At 35.6% G+C, this 15,026-nt stretch overlaps 2 protein-coding genes across 2 annotated transcripts; both read right to left on the bottom strand.

Moving 5' to 3' along the window:
- Positions 1–2,558: 2,558 nt before the first annotated feature.
- Positions 2,559–11,219, bottom strand: LOC134743017 (uncharacterized). The gene is made up of 15 exons (XM_063676283.1): positions 11,064–11,219; positions 10,376–10,924; positions 9,121–9,165; positions 8,741–8,804; positions 8,602–8,622; positions 7,495–7,885; positions 7,291–7,391; positions 7,103–7,212; positions 6,923–7,025; positions 6,632–6,744; positions 5,807–6,007; positions 5,336–5,700; positions 4,896–5,025; positions 3,353–3,449; positions 2,559–2,704 (listed from the first exon to the last, which is right to left on the bottom strand). The coding sequence occupies exons 1-15, from the start codon at positions 11,121–11,123 to the stop codon at positions 2,568–2,570; spliced, it is 2,487 nt and encodes an 828-aa protein (XP_063532353.1). The 5' UTR covers positions 11,124–11,219; the 3' UTR covers positions 2,559–2,567.
- An 872-nt stretch (positions 11,220–12,091) lies between these two features.
- LOC134742799 (uncharacterized) lies at positions 12,092–15,006 on the bottom strand. Its single transcript, XM_063675985.1, has 4 exons — positions 14,814–15,006; positions 13,895–14,253; positions 12,996–13,098; positions 12,092–12,112 (listed from the first exon to the last, which is right to left on the bottom strand). Exons 1-4 carry the CDS (start codon positions 14,958–14,960, stop codon positions 12,092–12,094), a joined length of 630 nt encoding a protein of 209 aa, XP_063532055.1. The 5' UTR covers positions 14,961–15,006.
- Positions 15,007–15,026: the final 20 nt, after the last annotated feature.

Consider the following 15,026-nt stretch of genomic DNA (forward strand, 5'->3'; position numbering starts at 1 on the left):
CAAATCAGCACTTAATTAATCTATGTACGCCCAGCTGCAAAATTGCAAAAATGCTTTACGAATGAACTCATTCATAATATGTCGTCCAAGTCCATGCAATTTTAAAACTCGTCCATAAATATTTTTCACTAAGTTATGTATTCAGTTATATCTGTATATAACTGTTAAAAATAAAATACTAACCGAAACGTTCGTCCTTAAATAGCCGTTTTGCTGTTTCAGGTTTCTAAAAATTATTAAATCGATAAATAATCTATATGAAGATTACCAAAGCAATAAACAGTGGCGTAGCTAGGCGTGGGCGCAGTGGGCCGTCGCCCACGACCTCGCGCCCCAAGGGGGGCCTCGCGCGAGGCCCCTTCGGGCACAGTGAAAGAAAAGGGCCTCGCAGATGCGATTTTGCCTACGGCTAGATTAGTTCACGCTTCGCCACTGGCAATAAAATACCAAATTGGAACGAATGAATATCTTTAACAGAAATACAAATTTTAGGTGCACGAATCAGTGAGTAAAAACAAACAAAAATTCCAATAAGGTGTACTTACATCCATAGACCTAGACTTAGACTTAGATCTAGACCTTGTTCTCTTAGTACGAGGTTTCTTTGTATTAGATTTTTCAGTCGCGGATTCAGTTGTAGCTCCCTTTCCGTGAATCTTTAATTGAGTAACTTTAATTTTGGTCCCCTTTTTTAGTTTTTTGGCCTCTCTCAATTGTCTGCTGCGACTAACCAACACATGTCTTTCTAGAACATTCAGCTGACCTCCGATGATGTATAAGACTGATTCTAACATCTTGAAGTCTACCACAAGTTCCTGCGAGAAACGCGATTCTAATTTACCAATTTGTTATGGTTTTGATATGACCTTGCCGATCGTGTTGGTGATCGGTGTGCATCACGCGAACGACTTCCACATCATTTTGCATCACCAATCAACGTGAGCAATCCTCAAGGCCGTATCAAAATCTGAATAGGGCTCATGGAGCTCATTTATTAGCCATTTTTAAGCATGGATCATATATGAAGCAGTGGCCTTCTTTTATCATGGGTTGCGTTTGATTCGCACTGAATGCACCTGTAAATGTTGTAGTTAAAGAAACACTTTATTGTTCAATAACTTACTTCTTTATCGAAATTTATAGCAGCATCAATCATTTCCCGAACAGTCATTAATTCTGCTCGAGACTTCGCCATGCTGTAATAATATCAAAATATATAGCAGTATTTGTAGATACCCACAAATTCAGTTTTACGGAAAAGTAACGCAAGCAAACAATTAATATTATAAAACAAATCACTTAGGTATATCACATACAAATATTTGATTGCAATTATTTGACGCAGCCGTCAAGTAAGTACAAGAACAACAAAAAACCACGTTAGTCTGTTCGAAAAAAAAAACGAGTAAAAATAACTCAAAAAGTTTTTACAAGACACATTGGCATTAAATCGCAGGAGCGGCGTTTGAATTTTTAATGAACTTTTAGAAAAGAAGGGACGTTTAGCAAGGAATTTCACGGCCACCAAAACGTCAAAGGCACCCAAAACCGAACCAGAGCACCCCCACTATCCACGTGGTCTTGTCTGTCCTAACCCTAGAGAGCAATTACGAAAACGGAGGCGCTGAGTGTAGTGACCGTGCTTCGGCACGCGAGGGCGGAAGGGCTGCTCATGCGCAGCGCCGGAGCCACCCAGATCCAAAAGCCTCCCCCGTCCCACGCGCCCCTAATAAGTCCGACGAACTCCAGATTTGATGGACACCCTGGTGTGAAAACGCTGGCGTTTTTCATAGTTTTGATGAGCAGCGCCACGCGTGGTAAATTATAGAACTAATTCGACCAAAATGCCGCGGCAAATTACAAACGGCGCTGTTAATGTCATAAGGTATTTTACATAATGCTGACTATTTACAATTTGCCTTCGGCAATTTTACAAACGGCGGATACTTACAATTTGTGTTTAGTAAAAGTTGCTCAGTATAATCCTAAAACCTCCCTGGCAACGGGAATGCACTTATTTTTTAGCCACCCTGTATATATATTTCGGGGATCTAGGAAACGGCTCTAACGATTTAGATGAAATTGATCTAGTCTAGTATTTCTCTGGGAAAACGCGCATTTTTGAGTTTTTGTATATTTTCTGAGCCAAAGCTTATACTGCTTATAACATCATTATAACACCCGTAAAAGAGTAGACGAGTTTGTGTAATTATTACTGCCAATCAGGATGGCCCAAAAATACGTCGACCAAGATTTTTTAGAAATATATTTCTTACAAAATTACATCAAAATTTAAAATTAAAATTATTTAATTAAAAAAAATATTTAAAACATTCTCGCTTAGGTTTGATACACTGTTGATACACAAACGCAACCGTTTGTTAAAATTGTCAACAATATGTCGCAGTAAATATTTTTGTAAACATATTATTGGGCCTTCCTAATACAACACACATAACTGACTATTGCTTCCCATTGCATACAAGTTTAAGAATGGTCATTAATAATAAAGAAGAAACACTTAAAGAAAAAATATATAATGAAATTACAATGGAACCAATAAAAGTTTAAATATCATAATTATCAAATGAAGGCAAAGCTCGATTTTCAGATCCTTCGCTACGTTTATGCGCTGCCAGCCAAGACATTTCTTCCATTATGGCGAATGATGAAGTATTTCTCTCGGTAATAGCCGGTTTCGTGGCTGGAAAGAAATACATAATAATCGCACAATAGGCTTTTAGCACAATAGCGCCGAGGCTAGATTGATCTCGCGGGCTAGATTGACTACCGTTCTTTTCCTACCTAATGAATAAGGAAGGGACGGGTACTCTAGATCTTGTGATTCTCGCGGTTGAAAGCACGCGCTCACAGCGTTTTTGTGCTAAAGCCAGAGATACAATAGGGGACAAATTTAATGTCCCCCGACTTGTGTCGCCAGCGACGTCAGGCGAAGTAGTGCATACATATATATTATTACACTCTTTGGTAGTGCGATTTCGAGAAACTTCGTCGGACATACTGATGACGTCGGACGACTTACGACTGTTATGAAACACACTAGCGACAGTTAGAACCGAATTTTCATTACTTATCGTAAAAAACCGGCCAAGAGCATGAAAGCCCATGCTCAGTGTGAGTTTCGTAGTTACACCTGCGTTACAATAGTCTGCGTTGAACGGGGATTATCAGTAACGGACAGATAATAGTTGACTATGTAACCCTTAAAATGAAATAAACGTACTTGGAAAGTAAATTTACCCTAGGGCCGAAACGTATCACTTTCAACCCGCTTCATAAATAAACAGACTTTCAGACCATGAAAAATGTTTATTATGTTTAAATGACTTACCCTCCTCATCGGCGTTTTTCTTCAGCTGCGGAGTTCCTTTTGGAACGTTACATTGTGTACAAGGTTTAAGTTCTATATACTCGTCAGTCATATATGCCTACAAAATAAAAATAAATGTGGTGTAATTACATTTCATACATGAAAATGAAATGAATGAAAAATGAAAATTGTTTTATTTCCTTGTAAGCTTAGTCTACAAATTGCCATCAGTGGTTGGGGGTTGGGACTTCCTTTTAGGTGAATGTACCTGTATCAGGATGCCCCGCTCTTCTATAAATATAACAGTCTTTTTTATTTAGGAAATATTGTTGGTATACATGATGATGATGTTATTTATAAACTACTTATAATTTTAACTTATAGTTTAGGTATTTATGGTATTAATTAATGTTCTAGCCTAATTAAATTGAAAAAATAAAGCCTAATAAAAGTGTGTGTGTGTGTGTGTGTGTGTGTGTGTGTGTGTGTGTGTGTGTGTGTGTGTGTGTGTGTGTGTGTGTGTGTGTGTGTGCGAGTGCACGCGTGTGTGGATTTGCGTATGTGTTCAGCCAATATATATAGTTAATAATTTATGCGGTACAATAATGACTCTGTATCATCATAACTTAGTTGTTTCAGCCATTTTGCGAGTTCTATCTTACACTTATACAACAGTAATGGATAGATATTGATTAACTTATTTATATTGTTGTACATGTATGCCGATTGTGCTTTATATTGCCTTTTGGCAAACATAGATTTATAGCATGATAGGGGGGTAACATTGTTTTTACGTCGACGGGTTTCAATTGTAGGGTAAAAATCTAGGGTTTTGTGTAGCCTGAGTGTTGCACTCAAAACATACAATTCCTTACCACATTTCAAAATACAATTATTAAAGCCAAAAATAACCTTAATAACCAAATTATCATAAAATGTAACCTAAAATTAAAACTACCTACAAAACAAAGAAAAAAAACCGGCCAAGTGCGAGTCGGACTCGCGCACGAAGGGTTCCGTAGCATTACGGTGAAAAACAGCAAAAAAATAACTTTTGTTGTATGGGAGCCCCATTTAAATATTTATATTATTTGTTTTTAGTATTTGTTGTTATAGCGGCAACAGAAATACATCATCTGTGAAAATTTCAACTGTCTAGCTATCACGGTTCATGAGATACATCCTGGTGACAGACGGACAGACGGACGGACAGACGGACAGACGGACGGACAGACGGACAGAGGAGTCTTAGTAATAGGGTCCCGTTTTTACCCTTTGGGTACGGAACCCTAAAAACGGGTGACCTAGTCCAATTAGGCTAGATCACCTAGGTCCGAGAATAAAATAATATTCGTGTTTGCACAAGTCAAGTGGATCTTTCTCTTTTACTCCAATGAAGGCGTAATTAGAGTGACAGAGAAAAATGCCCGCTATTTGCGAATTTCGATTTTCGCGGTTATAACTCAGATTAGTAGTAGTTTTGGTTAGATTTTTATCTAGAAAACTTTTCTTTCTTTTATTTCATTAATGTGATAGTACCTAAACATAATAAAATAAATATAACCTTTCCGTCACTGCCGATCGTGGTAGTATTTTCTCGTGGACATTGAGTGATGGTTACACCAGGAGGAGCCCGAGGCACGGGTGGTATAAGAGTGTGGGACCCACCGCAAAACCGCTGGCACATATGGCTTCTATTAATAAAAGAAGGAATAAACAAAGTTTATAATTTAAGTCTATATGATGAAGTGAATGACGTAATTTGATAGCAAATCCTACTTCAATTTTGAGATTATATAAAAAATTATAACTAATTCTTCAATTTTGTACGAATATTGCCAGTGCATCAATTCGCCACGCTCGAAAAGCGAAGTTAGTACGCACTATGTTATTAGGCATTTATTAAAAAAATACTAGTTTAGGCACATAAGGTAAAATTTCCTTGTAAGCTTATCTACCATAAAAAATTGGTATCTACACCCAGAATATACAAAATTCCAATACCTTGCATCCTCAGGATGCGCTACAGGGCGTCCCGGAATACATAGTACTGCATGGTCCCCATCTGCTTTCGGTATGTTAGGAGCTTCGGCGCCATCTGCTGATGCTCTTATCTTAGTAAAATTAGGCAGTCTCTGAACAGGAACTTCTATATTCATATTAGCAGGAGTACCGCAGCATACGCAGTCAGAGTCACTGAAGAGTTTCTTCCTAATAGCGGCAGCACGAGGTTCACCGACCACCTCTATCAGCTTATCTACCTTGTCTTGCAGGTTATTAAGATGGCGGTTTATGTCCTCACGTAGAGTATAGATGTCCTTCCAGTCACCCTTTTCGTTTATTGATTTAGCAAGGTCATCTATAGCCATCTGGAAAAACACCTTATCTATAGCATTATGCAAATTTGCCATATTGACCGCTTATAGCAGTTGCAGTAATTTCACAATGCAATACTGTAGTATTATTTTTATTTACCTGCCAAATAATTTCTTGATTGTTGAACTTGTTATATGAAGCATTAATCTTTGTTTCTATATCTGCACAAACTGCATTAAATTCTCCTGCTGAGACCATCCCATTCAGGTTTTCGATGCCCGCTTTATCGCGGAGCACGTCAGCGATCTCTTCTCGATCGGCCTTTGCATCACGTATTAACTCGATTTCTTTCCATATTCGCTGGATTACATAGGTAAAAAGTGTGTAAATATTTTTAACAAATCCCTAATTATCAAAACACATTTATCACACTAAGTACAGATGTATTATATAATGATATGTATTCATTCATTTGGCTTGTTTAAATTTTCGATCCAATTCAGAAATAAAAGAAAAAAAAACTACCTAGAAAAGGTAGTAGGGCAATAAGAACAGTTGCAAGTACTTAAATATTATAAATTAAATTCCGGTAAAGACCTGTGAGTTTTTATCACAAGTGTTTTGCATATTAGAATAGAATAGAATATAATAGAATAGAATAAGATTTTATTCGTAAGCACAAACAAACATTACATAATATAAAAGAAAACATAAAATAAGATTCAAGTGCCACGAAATGGGCTTATCTCAGCATGTTGCTTGTGGCTTATATATAAGTCTTATATTGTGTCTTATAAGTGCCTATATTACTAGGTATTATGTAGTATTTTGTTTCCTGAAATGGATCGAAAATTATATGTATATAAAATTTGTATATGTATTGTATGTAATATATCATCTTCTAGCACCAACAACACAAGCCCTTCTGAGTTTGCTGCGGAATTAGATTTTGCGTAAGATCATCCTGTAAATAGTATGCTATACCGCCAAGTCCAAAGTCATATTATTCTGAAAGGCTCTCAGATCTTTCAGTTCAGCGGTTGTATTTTCTAAATCTTGCTGCAATGTGTCTAGTCGTATATTTAATTCCTTTAGAGCTGCAATTAACATACATATAAGTGTGTTTGCCATTTTGAAGATTAATACAAATAGACCCAACCATGATCACAGTGGCGATGATAACGATGGTAACGTCGACATGATTATTACTTTTAAAACGTTCTGTAAAATTATTTGCATAAACCACTTTTACATTTTCTTTATAAGTAATTTTACCTTCCGGAGCAGTGCGTATATGAGCCACTTTGTCTACCATATTTTCTATTCCTGTTTCTAATTGATACTGCATCTGAGTCAACTGTTCTTGATAGCTGCCAATCTATGTAATAAAATTTTAAGCTCAGATTTTGCTTCGTTACTTTTTTCTAAATTTAAAATTTTAAATGATTTGTGTACCTGGGACGAGAGACTAAAGTCTAGATTAATAAACTTTTCAGCATATTCTGTAATTTCTGCTTCTAAATTTTCAATACGCTCTCGGTAATTTACCGATTCTATTTTTCTTTCTGTAATCAAAAACATGTTGTTAAAATAAAACAAAGGACAATTGTTTGGTTCTAAATGGCATACACAAATTCACTTACCAAGTTGACCTAACAATAATTCAGTATTTTTGGTATCAGTAGGTTTAGAATCTTTTTTTACGACTTGCATAACTTCATCGTACAACTCATGCATAGCGTTGCTGGAATGCAGAATATGTTTAACATTTAATTAATAGATATACACTTTCAGATAATAAATACGCAAAATAATATTAATAATATTAATAATTTTTTTGTAGTTACTTAAATTCATCGCGAGAAACCCAATCAGCTTTTACATGTTCCTCTCTATGTGGCAAGTGGATCTCGCTTAGAAGACCTCCATGAGCAAAGTTTGTTTCTAATTCTCGAAATTGTGAGACATTGATTCCTGGAGTCTTTTTAGCCAATTCAGTGAGTAAGGATGTCATGATTTCGAAGGCTTTTTCGAAGGTCTGCAGTCTTGTTGACATTTGAAAAGCCGCCATCGCTTCCGTTAGAGAAGCTCCGGATCGAAGAGCTTTCAAAAACTCTGCATTTTCGGGAAAATTCGGAATGCCTATCGTCGGATTAAATCTAGCTTCAAGCTCATGAACAGCATTAGCTAGTTCATCGAATTGTTCTTTAGTCACCACACTTATGCGTGGAAGGCGACCTGCGTAAAAAAAAGAGTACCTATTTATAAGTATATACATTCATAGACATTTATTTATTTACACTTCAAATTAAATCTTACACAATACTTAAAAAATACCTAAGAACTAAAAATAATCTATAAAAAAAACCTTAACTATACATAAAACTAAAGTAACCTATAAAAACTACTCGAATAACCCACCCCGCATCGCTCCCGACGCAAAGGTGCCCATTACGCTCGCTGCGTTTCCGCGTTGAACCGCAATTGATCTTAGATGTATCATGACAATAAACAATAATTTAATATCGTCACAGTTTAATAAAAATATATTATCTTACCTTGAGGAGAAACTGCATCAGCATGAAATTAAAAGGAAATATTATTTCAGTATTGTATTAGAAAAGCAATTCTAAGTTAAGCTTTATATTTTGTACCCCTAAAAATAATGTAAATAAACAAACAAAACCTGGTGACGTGGTCATTCCGCTAATCAAATCATTTCTACCTATCTGTTTTGTGTTTATGATATTGCGTCGTTGTTTTATTTGTTTATATTTTATTAGTTCCTATATACATATACATCTTCACACTTCGAGCTTCTTTTTCGAAATATATCTTTTTTACGTGGACAATTACAATTTTTAATTAGGTATGTCATAAAATTTTAAAGGACTTCCTTTGAACATTTAATAACAATACTTATGTTATAAGCTTAGAATGATAGATATCTTTACCTATAAGTAGATTTTCCTTGCCTGGAAACAAAAAAAACATTAAATGCCAAGAAGCTATTTCAGATTTTATTACTAAATAGGCTAATTAAATAAGTGACATCACCATTTCTTTTTGATAAGTGAATTAAATAAAACTTACCGAAAGAATGAACTGAAGCCATCGGAGATGGCGACAAAGCAGGATCTTCATGAGAATCAGCTCGCTACGAAATGGAGGTAAAAAAATATGTTTCAATGAAAAGTAACATGAAATAGATTGTATTTTCGTAATTTTTTGGTACTTTTAATTTTAAACTAAAATACATAATTCAGCGGACTAGATTAACAGTCACCGTCACTACTTTGAAAAAATCTTGTATCTCGCACTGCTACTCAAAGTTAAAACGCAGTAACTGGATGCATCCCGTACCTACAGAGTTACCACATTTTTCTTTTGATTGACAAAACAAGATACGAGTTTTTTTTCAAAGTAGTCACGATATGCACAATTGTACAAATGATCGCAAATGATAAAAATACCTGACTTATGATCCTGATTTCTCGCTCTCGCAGCTCTTCCATGTCCTTGAGAAAATAGAGACAATGTACTTTAGCGGCCAAATAAATAAATTACTTACAGATGAACTTTAAGCACAGATTAATAAATCTTTAAGTAACCTAGACTAAGCTGTTAATTATAATGCCCAGTGTCTTCTTACCTTCATTTTAATTTCTCAAATGAATTACACTTATGTATGCACATTACAGTTTATCCAACTTAACTGAACACTAGTAATTTCAGTCATTACATACTTGCAATTATTAATAAGCTAAGTACTTTTGTATTCAGTGTACGTATTAAAAAAAATTATATACATAAATCCGTATATCCTGACTGACTGACTGACTCATCAACCCAGAGTCGAAACTACAAAATCTAGAAAGTTTGCACATCAGCCGGCCTAGCCAAGGTGACAATCGCTATCGCTACGACAACGAAACGCTTTGCGTAGGTATCTCTATCACTTATCCATATTAGGGCGACAGTGACAGAACATATTTGCGTTTTGATCGCTACGTAGCGTAAGCGATTGGCATGTTGGCTAGGCGGCCAGGTTCCATTTACATTGTGTTCAAGAAACAAGAAGCGATTTTGAGAAATTCAACCCCTATGGGGATTAAAAAGGGGATGAAACTTTGTATGAAACTTTGTATATATTAAAACTTCGTAAACATACATTTTAATAAAACACAAGAACAATTATTACAGCGTTTTTGAAAGTCCATCCTGTAAGGTGGTGTCAAGGGGGTTGAAAGTTTGTAACGGGAATGATTTATTTAAGGTAAGGAATTGAAACTTCGTGCAAACACACACACAATATTAGAAAATCAAATAATAATTTCAACGGTTTTTAAAAATTTAGTAATTTATTAAAAATTCTTTCCCTTAGGGGTTAAAAAGGGGTTGAAATTTTGTATCGGGTTTTTTTTAATGAGGGACTCGAAACTTAGCAGAAAGACACAATATTAGAAAACATAAAAAGTGGTTATAGCGTTTTTGAAACATTCTGCCTTTAAGCGGATTGAGAGGAGGTTGAAAGTTTGTGTCGAGAATAAACTTGTTTTTGAGTGGGACTCAAAATTTTGTAGGAAGACATTGTGGTAATATTACGTATGGTTTCAACGATATAAAAATCCACACGAACGAAGCCGTGGGCAACAGCTTGCACCTTAGCAAATCGTCTGTTCAGAGTCTATCAATACTGTTTTATTAGTGAAAAAAAAAAATGCTTACATCTTCGTTAGTATCGTGTATTGAAACTGCTTCTTGTAACACGGGGTCGCCTGTGTCGTAATCTACATGCTCCTCGGTACCGTCAGACACTGAATGCACGATAGTTTTGCTGGATTGAACTTTTACACCTCGTTCTTTTTGGCGTTCCACTTTATCTTTTCTTACTTTCTTTTTGATACTTTTTTCCCTTTGGGTTTCCAACCCTTTATTTGTTCCTTCTTCTTTAATGTTTTCTTCATCTTCTGATTTTTCTTTTACGTTTACTTTTCCTTCGTCTTTTGAACTTCGTTCCTCCATTCTCTTCACATGTTGCTCTGTTCTCTTCTCTGCCTTTCTTTTGCCTGCTTCTTTGCTAACTCGGGTTTGCCTTTCTTTATCGCCAACTTGTATTCTAATTTCAGAAACAGTCTGACTGGGCCGTAAACTTGTTTTGGAGTGCTTTACACCGCGGTCAACAGAAACTTGCACTTGTCGGTGGAGAACTCTTAATTGGTTGGCAATTATGATTATTACCGTTTTCAACAATCGTAAGTTGATTGTACTATTTGTCTGAAATATTTTAAATCATCTTTATAAGACTACTAAGAAACAATCTTGTTTTAGTAGGTATGTATCAAATACCTACGTTTTTCAATTCATGTTGTACCAGTACACTTATAGAAATATTACATTAAATTTAATTACTCACTATTTCATCTGGAAAGGCGGTGTCTATTAATTCTTGAACACTCATAATAGTATCAGACATGTTTAAATATTTTGAATAGGTTAATGTTTGTCAAGATAACTTTTAGAAAACAGTTTGACGTGTCAAGTAACATTGTAAATCTAGTAGGTTTTTGTCGCTCTGAGTCTAATATTGTATTCGATAGTCGAAAAGTCAACTTACCTATTTTTGATATTGTAGCTATGTGTACATAAATACACGAGTTGTACTTACTTACTAACAAAACGCATATGTATTGATTTGCCTTATAAGAAAACCTCGTTATCTATGGAGCAATTCATTGTCAACAAGGGTTCAGCAAGGGTAAGCTTTTGTCGTCAAAGTAGTAAATGTTTAAGAATTATTAATTTTCTCGTTCTAAATAGTTTACTGGGAACAAAAAATATTTGACTGTTTTTTTTTTACTGATTTATGCCTACCATTATCTTGACTATTTATTGTTTACCTATTGTTTACCGACTATGAATTGCTTAATACGCTTTAACATATCTGATGGAAAGGAATTAGACCGGCTCCCTGCTGACACCGGCTCACTGAGTAGCTACGGACCTCCCATACTGAGATAACAAAACATGATCGTAGTTTTACGCAATTTGCATTTGTTAGCTGACAGGCGTTTCAATTTATTCGTCTTTTCTATGATTTGAACATGAAATAATACTGCTTATTTGGATTGTACTGAAAAAGCAAGTTGTACTAATAATTAATGTAATGTAGTACTAGTAGAAATATGTTTATAATGACAATAGACATAATTATTATGCACATAACAGTTATTTTAATGAAACACGGTTTAAGAGAATGTGGTAAATTATATTGTAGGTAGGTATTATAAAAACTAAAATTATACAAAATAAATTAACCTCAATTAAATTACATCCAAGATAATAATAAAATAATTAGTAAAATAAATGTACTAAAACTCATAACAGACCAGCGGATGGAAACTTTCTTACAGTAGGTACAGGACTTTGTAGACACACAAAAGTTTAGTGGTCTCCGACTTGTGTCTGAAAGTAAGGAAATCTGTTTTTATCAAACATAACAAAATGAAATTGTTATTGATCCTAGAAGATATAAAATCTAAGAAAAATTGCTAACCAGTTGCAAAATGATCAATTTCGTTCATATTTTACGAAGACAAAACATGACTGAATATCTAAATCTACATAGGTACATTACTAGAAAATTACATTAAAATAAAATTACACAAATTATAGAGAAGCTATTAGTACCTACAAGAGAGCGTCTGGTAAGTCTTTCGTAAATCAATCAATAGTAGGTACCGTAAAACGGGGTAATCAAAAATCGCGGGGTGAATAGAGAAAATTTGAAGTATTTCTTTCAATTTGTTATACATATTTAAAAACGTAACGTGAACGTTTTAACATTCGAGCCGCCATGACAAGAAAAGCAATGTGGCTGACAGTTGACTTGACTTGAGTTTGACAAATAAATATTACTGCCGTTTTGTTTTGTTTGCTTGGCAATGGTTTGCGGTCCAAACTCTATATTTTGTTCCTAGTTGCGTAGACTGCCCCGCCTGAGCGAGTAGGGCGAGTAATCGCCCGTCGCATTCGAACACTCGCTTTAGTGCCGAGCGACTAAACTATTATCGCTTCTCGCTGCTCGCCAACTCGTTTCTAGTTTCTAGCTCTAATTACTTCTCGCTCATCGTCCGTGGTGGGACCAGTGCCTTTACCGCGTAAAACAATGTTCATGATGTAAAACGCGATTAATTAATTGGTAGCTGTCAAAATTTACTTTTAAGCGATAATATTTACATTCCTATTTAACAAAAACGAATTTGCAAAACACTGTGAGATGTTTTCGTAGTTGTCTACGTTACGTCAGTATAAAAAAGTAAAAAATCCAAGTAAGTATATTATTAACCTTGTCATTGCCAGGAACTGGGTGTAGCTTTTTTATAAACAATTCTAACAACTCCTCTGCTGTTTCAACAATTTCACCGCAATCGTGTTTGCAAATAAATGAACTGAAAGTTAAATATTACATTAAAATTCCTTGGTACAACTTTCCATTATAGTTCCTAAATAACAATATCATTTATTTGGGTAGGTGGGTAGGGTCAGCATGTTCTTTTATGATATACAAACGAGCAGAGGTCTTGAAGGAAACATTAGTGGTCATTTCTTCATACAAACGTTCTCGACCTTTTCCTCTTTGGAGTTTGGCCCTAGATTTTTTTTTATGAGATCAATATTACCATTACCTGTGTCTGTACGTTTTGCTTTTTTAATATTCACACAGTTACTTTAAACAGCGCTAAAAACGGCCAAAATAAATGCGCCGTAGACAGACGCCTAGCATACAAAATCGGCAACAATAAACACAGAAATCATAAGGGTCACACGCTGATCAATTCCTTCTCATTCAGTCCCAAAATTTCTTTCAAAGTTAAGTTTTGGAGGCGGAGGACTGAACCCTGATTTCTAAGAATTTTACGCAGGATTTTTCGCCGAAGCTGCAGTTGTCCTTATCGCACTAATTTTAGAAGCCGTCCCCGTCAGCGCGACAGAGATATTTACCTAAAATTCTCAAATCCGAGAAGGGGCTCAGGTGGTATTTCCTCTTAAGATGAGAGTAAACACACTTTTTCTTGGAGGTTTGAAGATCATTCTCGTATCAAGATGTTTAGTTTTAACTGGGGCTGCATAACGCAGCTGAATATTTATCTCTTTTTGATTACGAGGCGTTAACTGCCCGAATGTAATGGTAGTTGGAGCCTATATTTGATTTTACATACTTTACATGTTATAAGAATGCCTTACCCTTGCTCAAGAGGATGTGGGATCGGTCGTCCAGGTATGCAAATTCCTGCCTTTTCTTGATATTTAAATTTAATGGTTTTGTCAGCCGGAACAGGGGCTGTAAACATAATTTCTTGCCAAAGTTTCAGATTCAGTTCATCCTTTACTACTTCGGTCGGCGCTCCGCATGATAAGCATTTCTCGTCGCGTTTTACTGTTTTAGCTGTTGGATATGTCTTAGGTGGCATAACAATCGCAAGCATCTCATTTAAATCCTTATCCATTATCATAAAACGTTGCTGTATGCTGTCGTTTAATGTTTCTACTTCGGTTATAGTAGCACACGCGCCGCATTTTGTGACGAAGTTGTCTATTGCTAACTGAGAAGGAGAGTAATAATGTATAAGTAATTAAGTTACAAGACCATAACCGCCATCATACTCGTACAATCGAAGTTATGGCATGTTAAATAACAAAGTTTTACTTACATAACTTCTACTCGCTCTATTTTTTATGTAATAAGCAAAAGAAAACTAATACCAGACATTAGTCGCTTAAATTCAAATTCGGATAAATCCACTCAACCCATGATATTATCCTATAAGCTCTACTGGTCTTATATCACAGAACAGATGCCTGGCGATGACGAGGAGAACCGACCCCAAATGATATGGGAAAAGGCTAGGCGAAGAAGAAGAAGCTCTACTTATATCATAGAGTAACTTAAGCGTTGAGTGCAGTTAAGCAACTCACACATGTTACTTTAAAAATCATGCCAAGTCTTATGTTATTTCAGTATCGTGTCGGTTTAAAGTGATAGAGAAACTTCGATTATAATTGTGGCGTCGTGTATGGTTTCTAGTATTCCTTACTAGAAACCCATCCCGGGTCTAGGGCTCACGTACGCCACTCTAATAAACCAATAAATCTGAATCCTTACCTGCCAATCACATTCTTTTGAAAATATTTTCATATGGAGGTCTTGCAATATATCTTTGTTACTTGCGGTTACAGCGCTAAATTGAGATTGAGTTAGAAAACCGTTTATGTCCTTAAGAGTCAACTTATCGCTCAATGCTTCAAACATTTGCTCACGAGTACACTTTCGATTGCGAAGCTGTTCAATTTTTTCCCCAAGATTCTGTCATATCAA

This window comes from Cydia strobilella, chromosome 7 (genome assembly GCF_947568885.1).
Source record: "Cydia strobilella chromosome 7, ilCydStro3.1, whole genome shotgun sequence".
Lineage (NCBI taxonomy): Eukaryota > Metazoa > Arthropoda > Insecta > Lepidoptera > Tortricidae > Cydia > Cydia strobilella.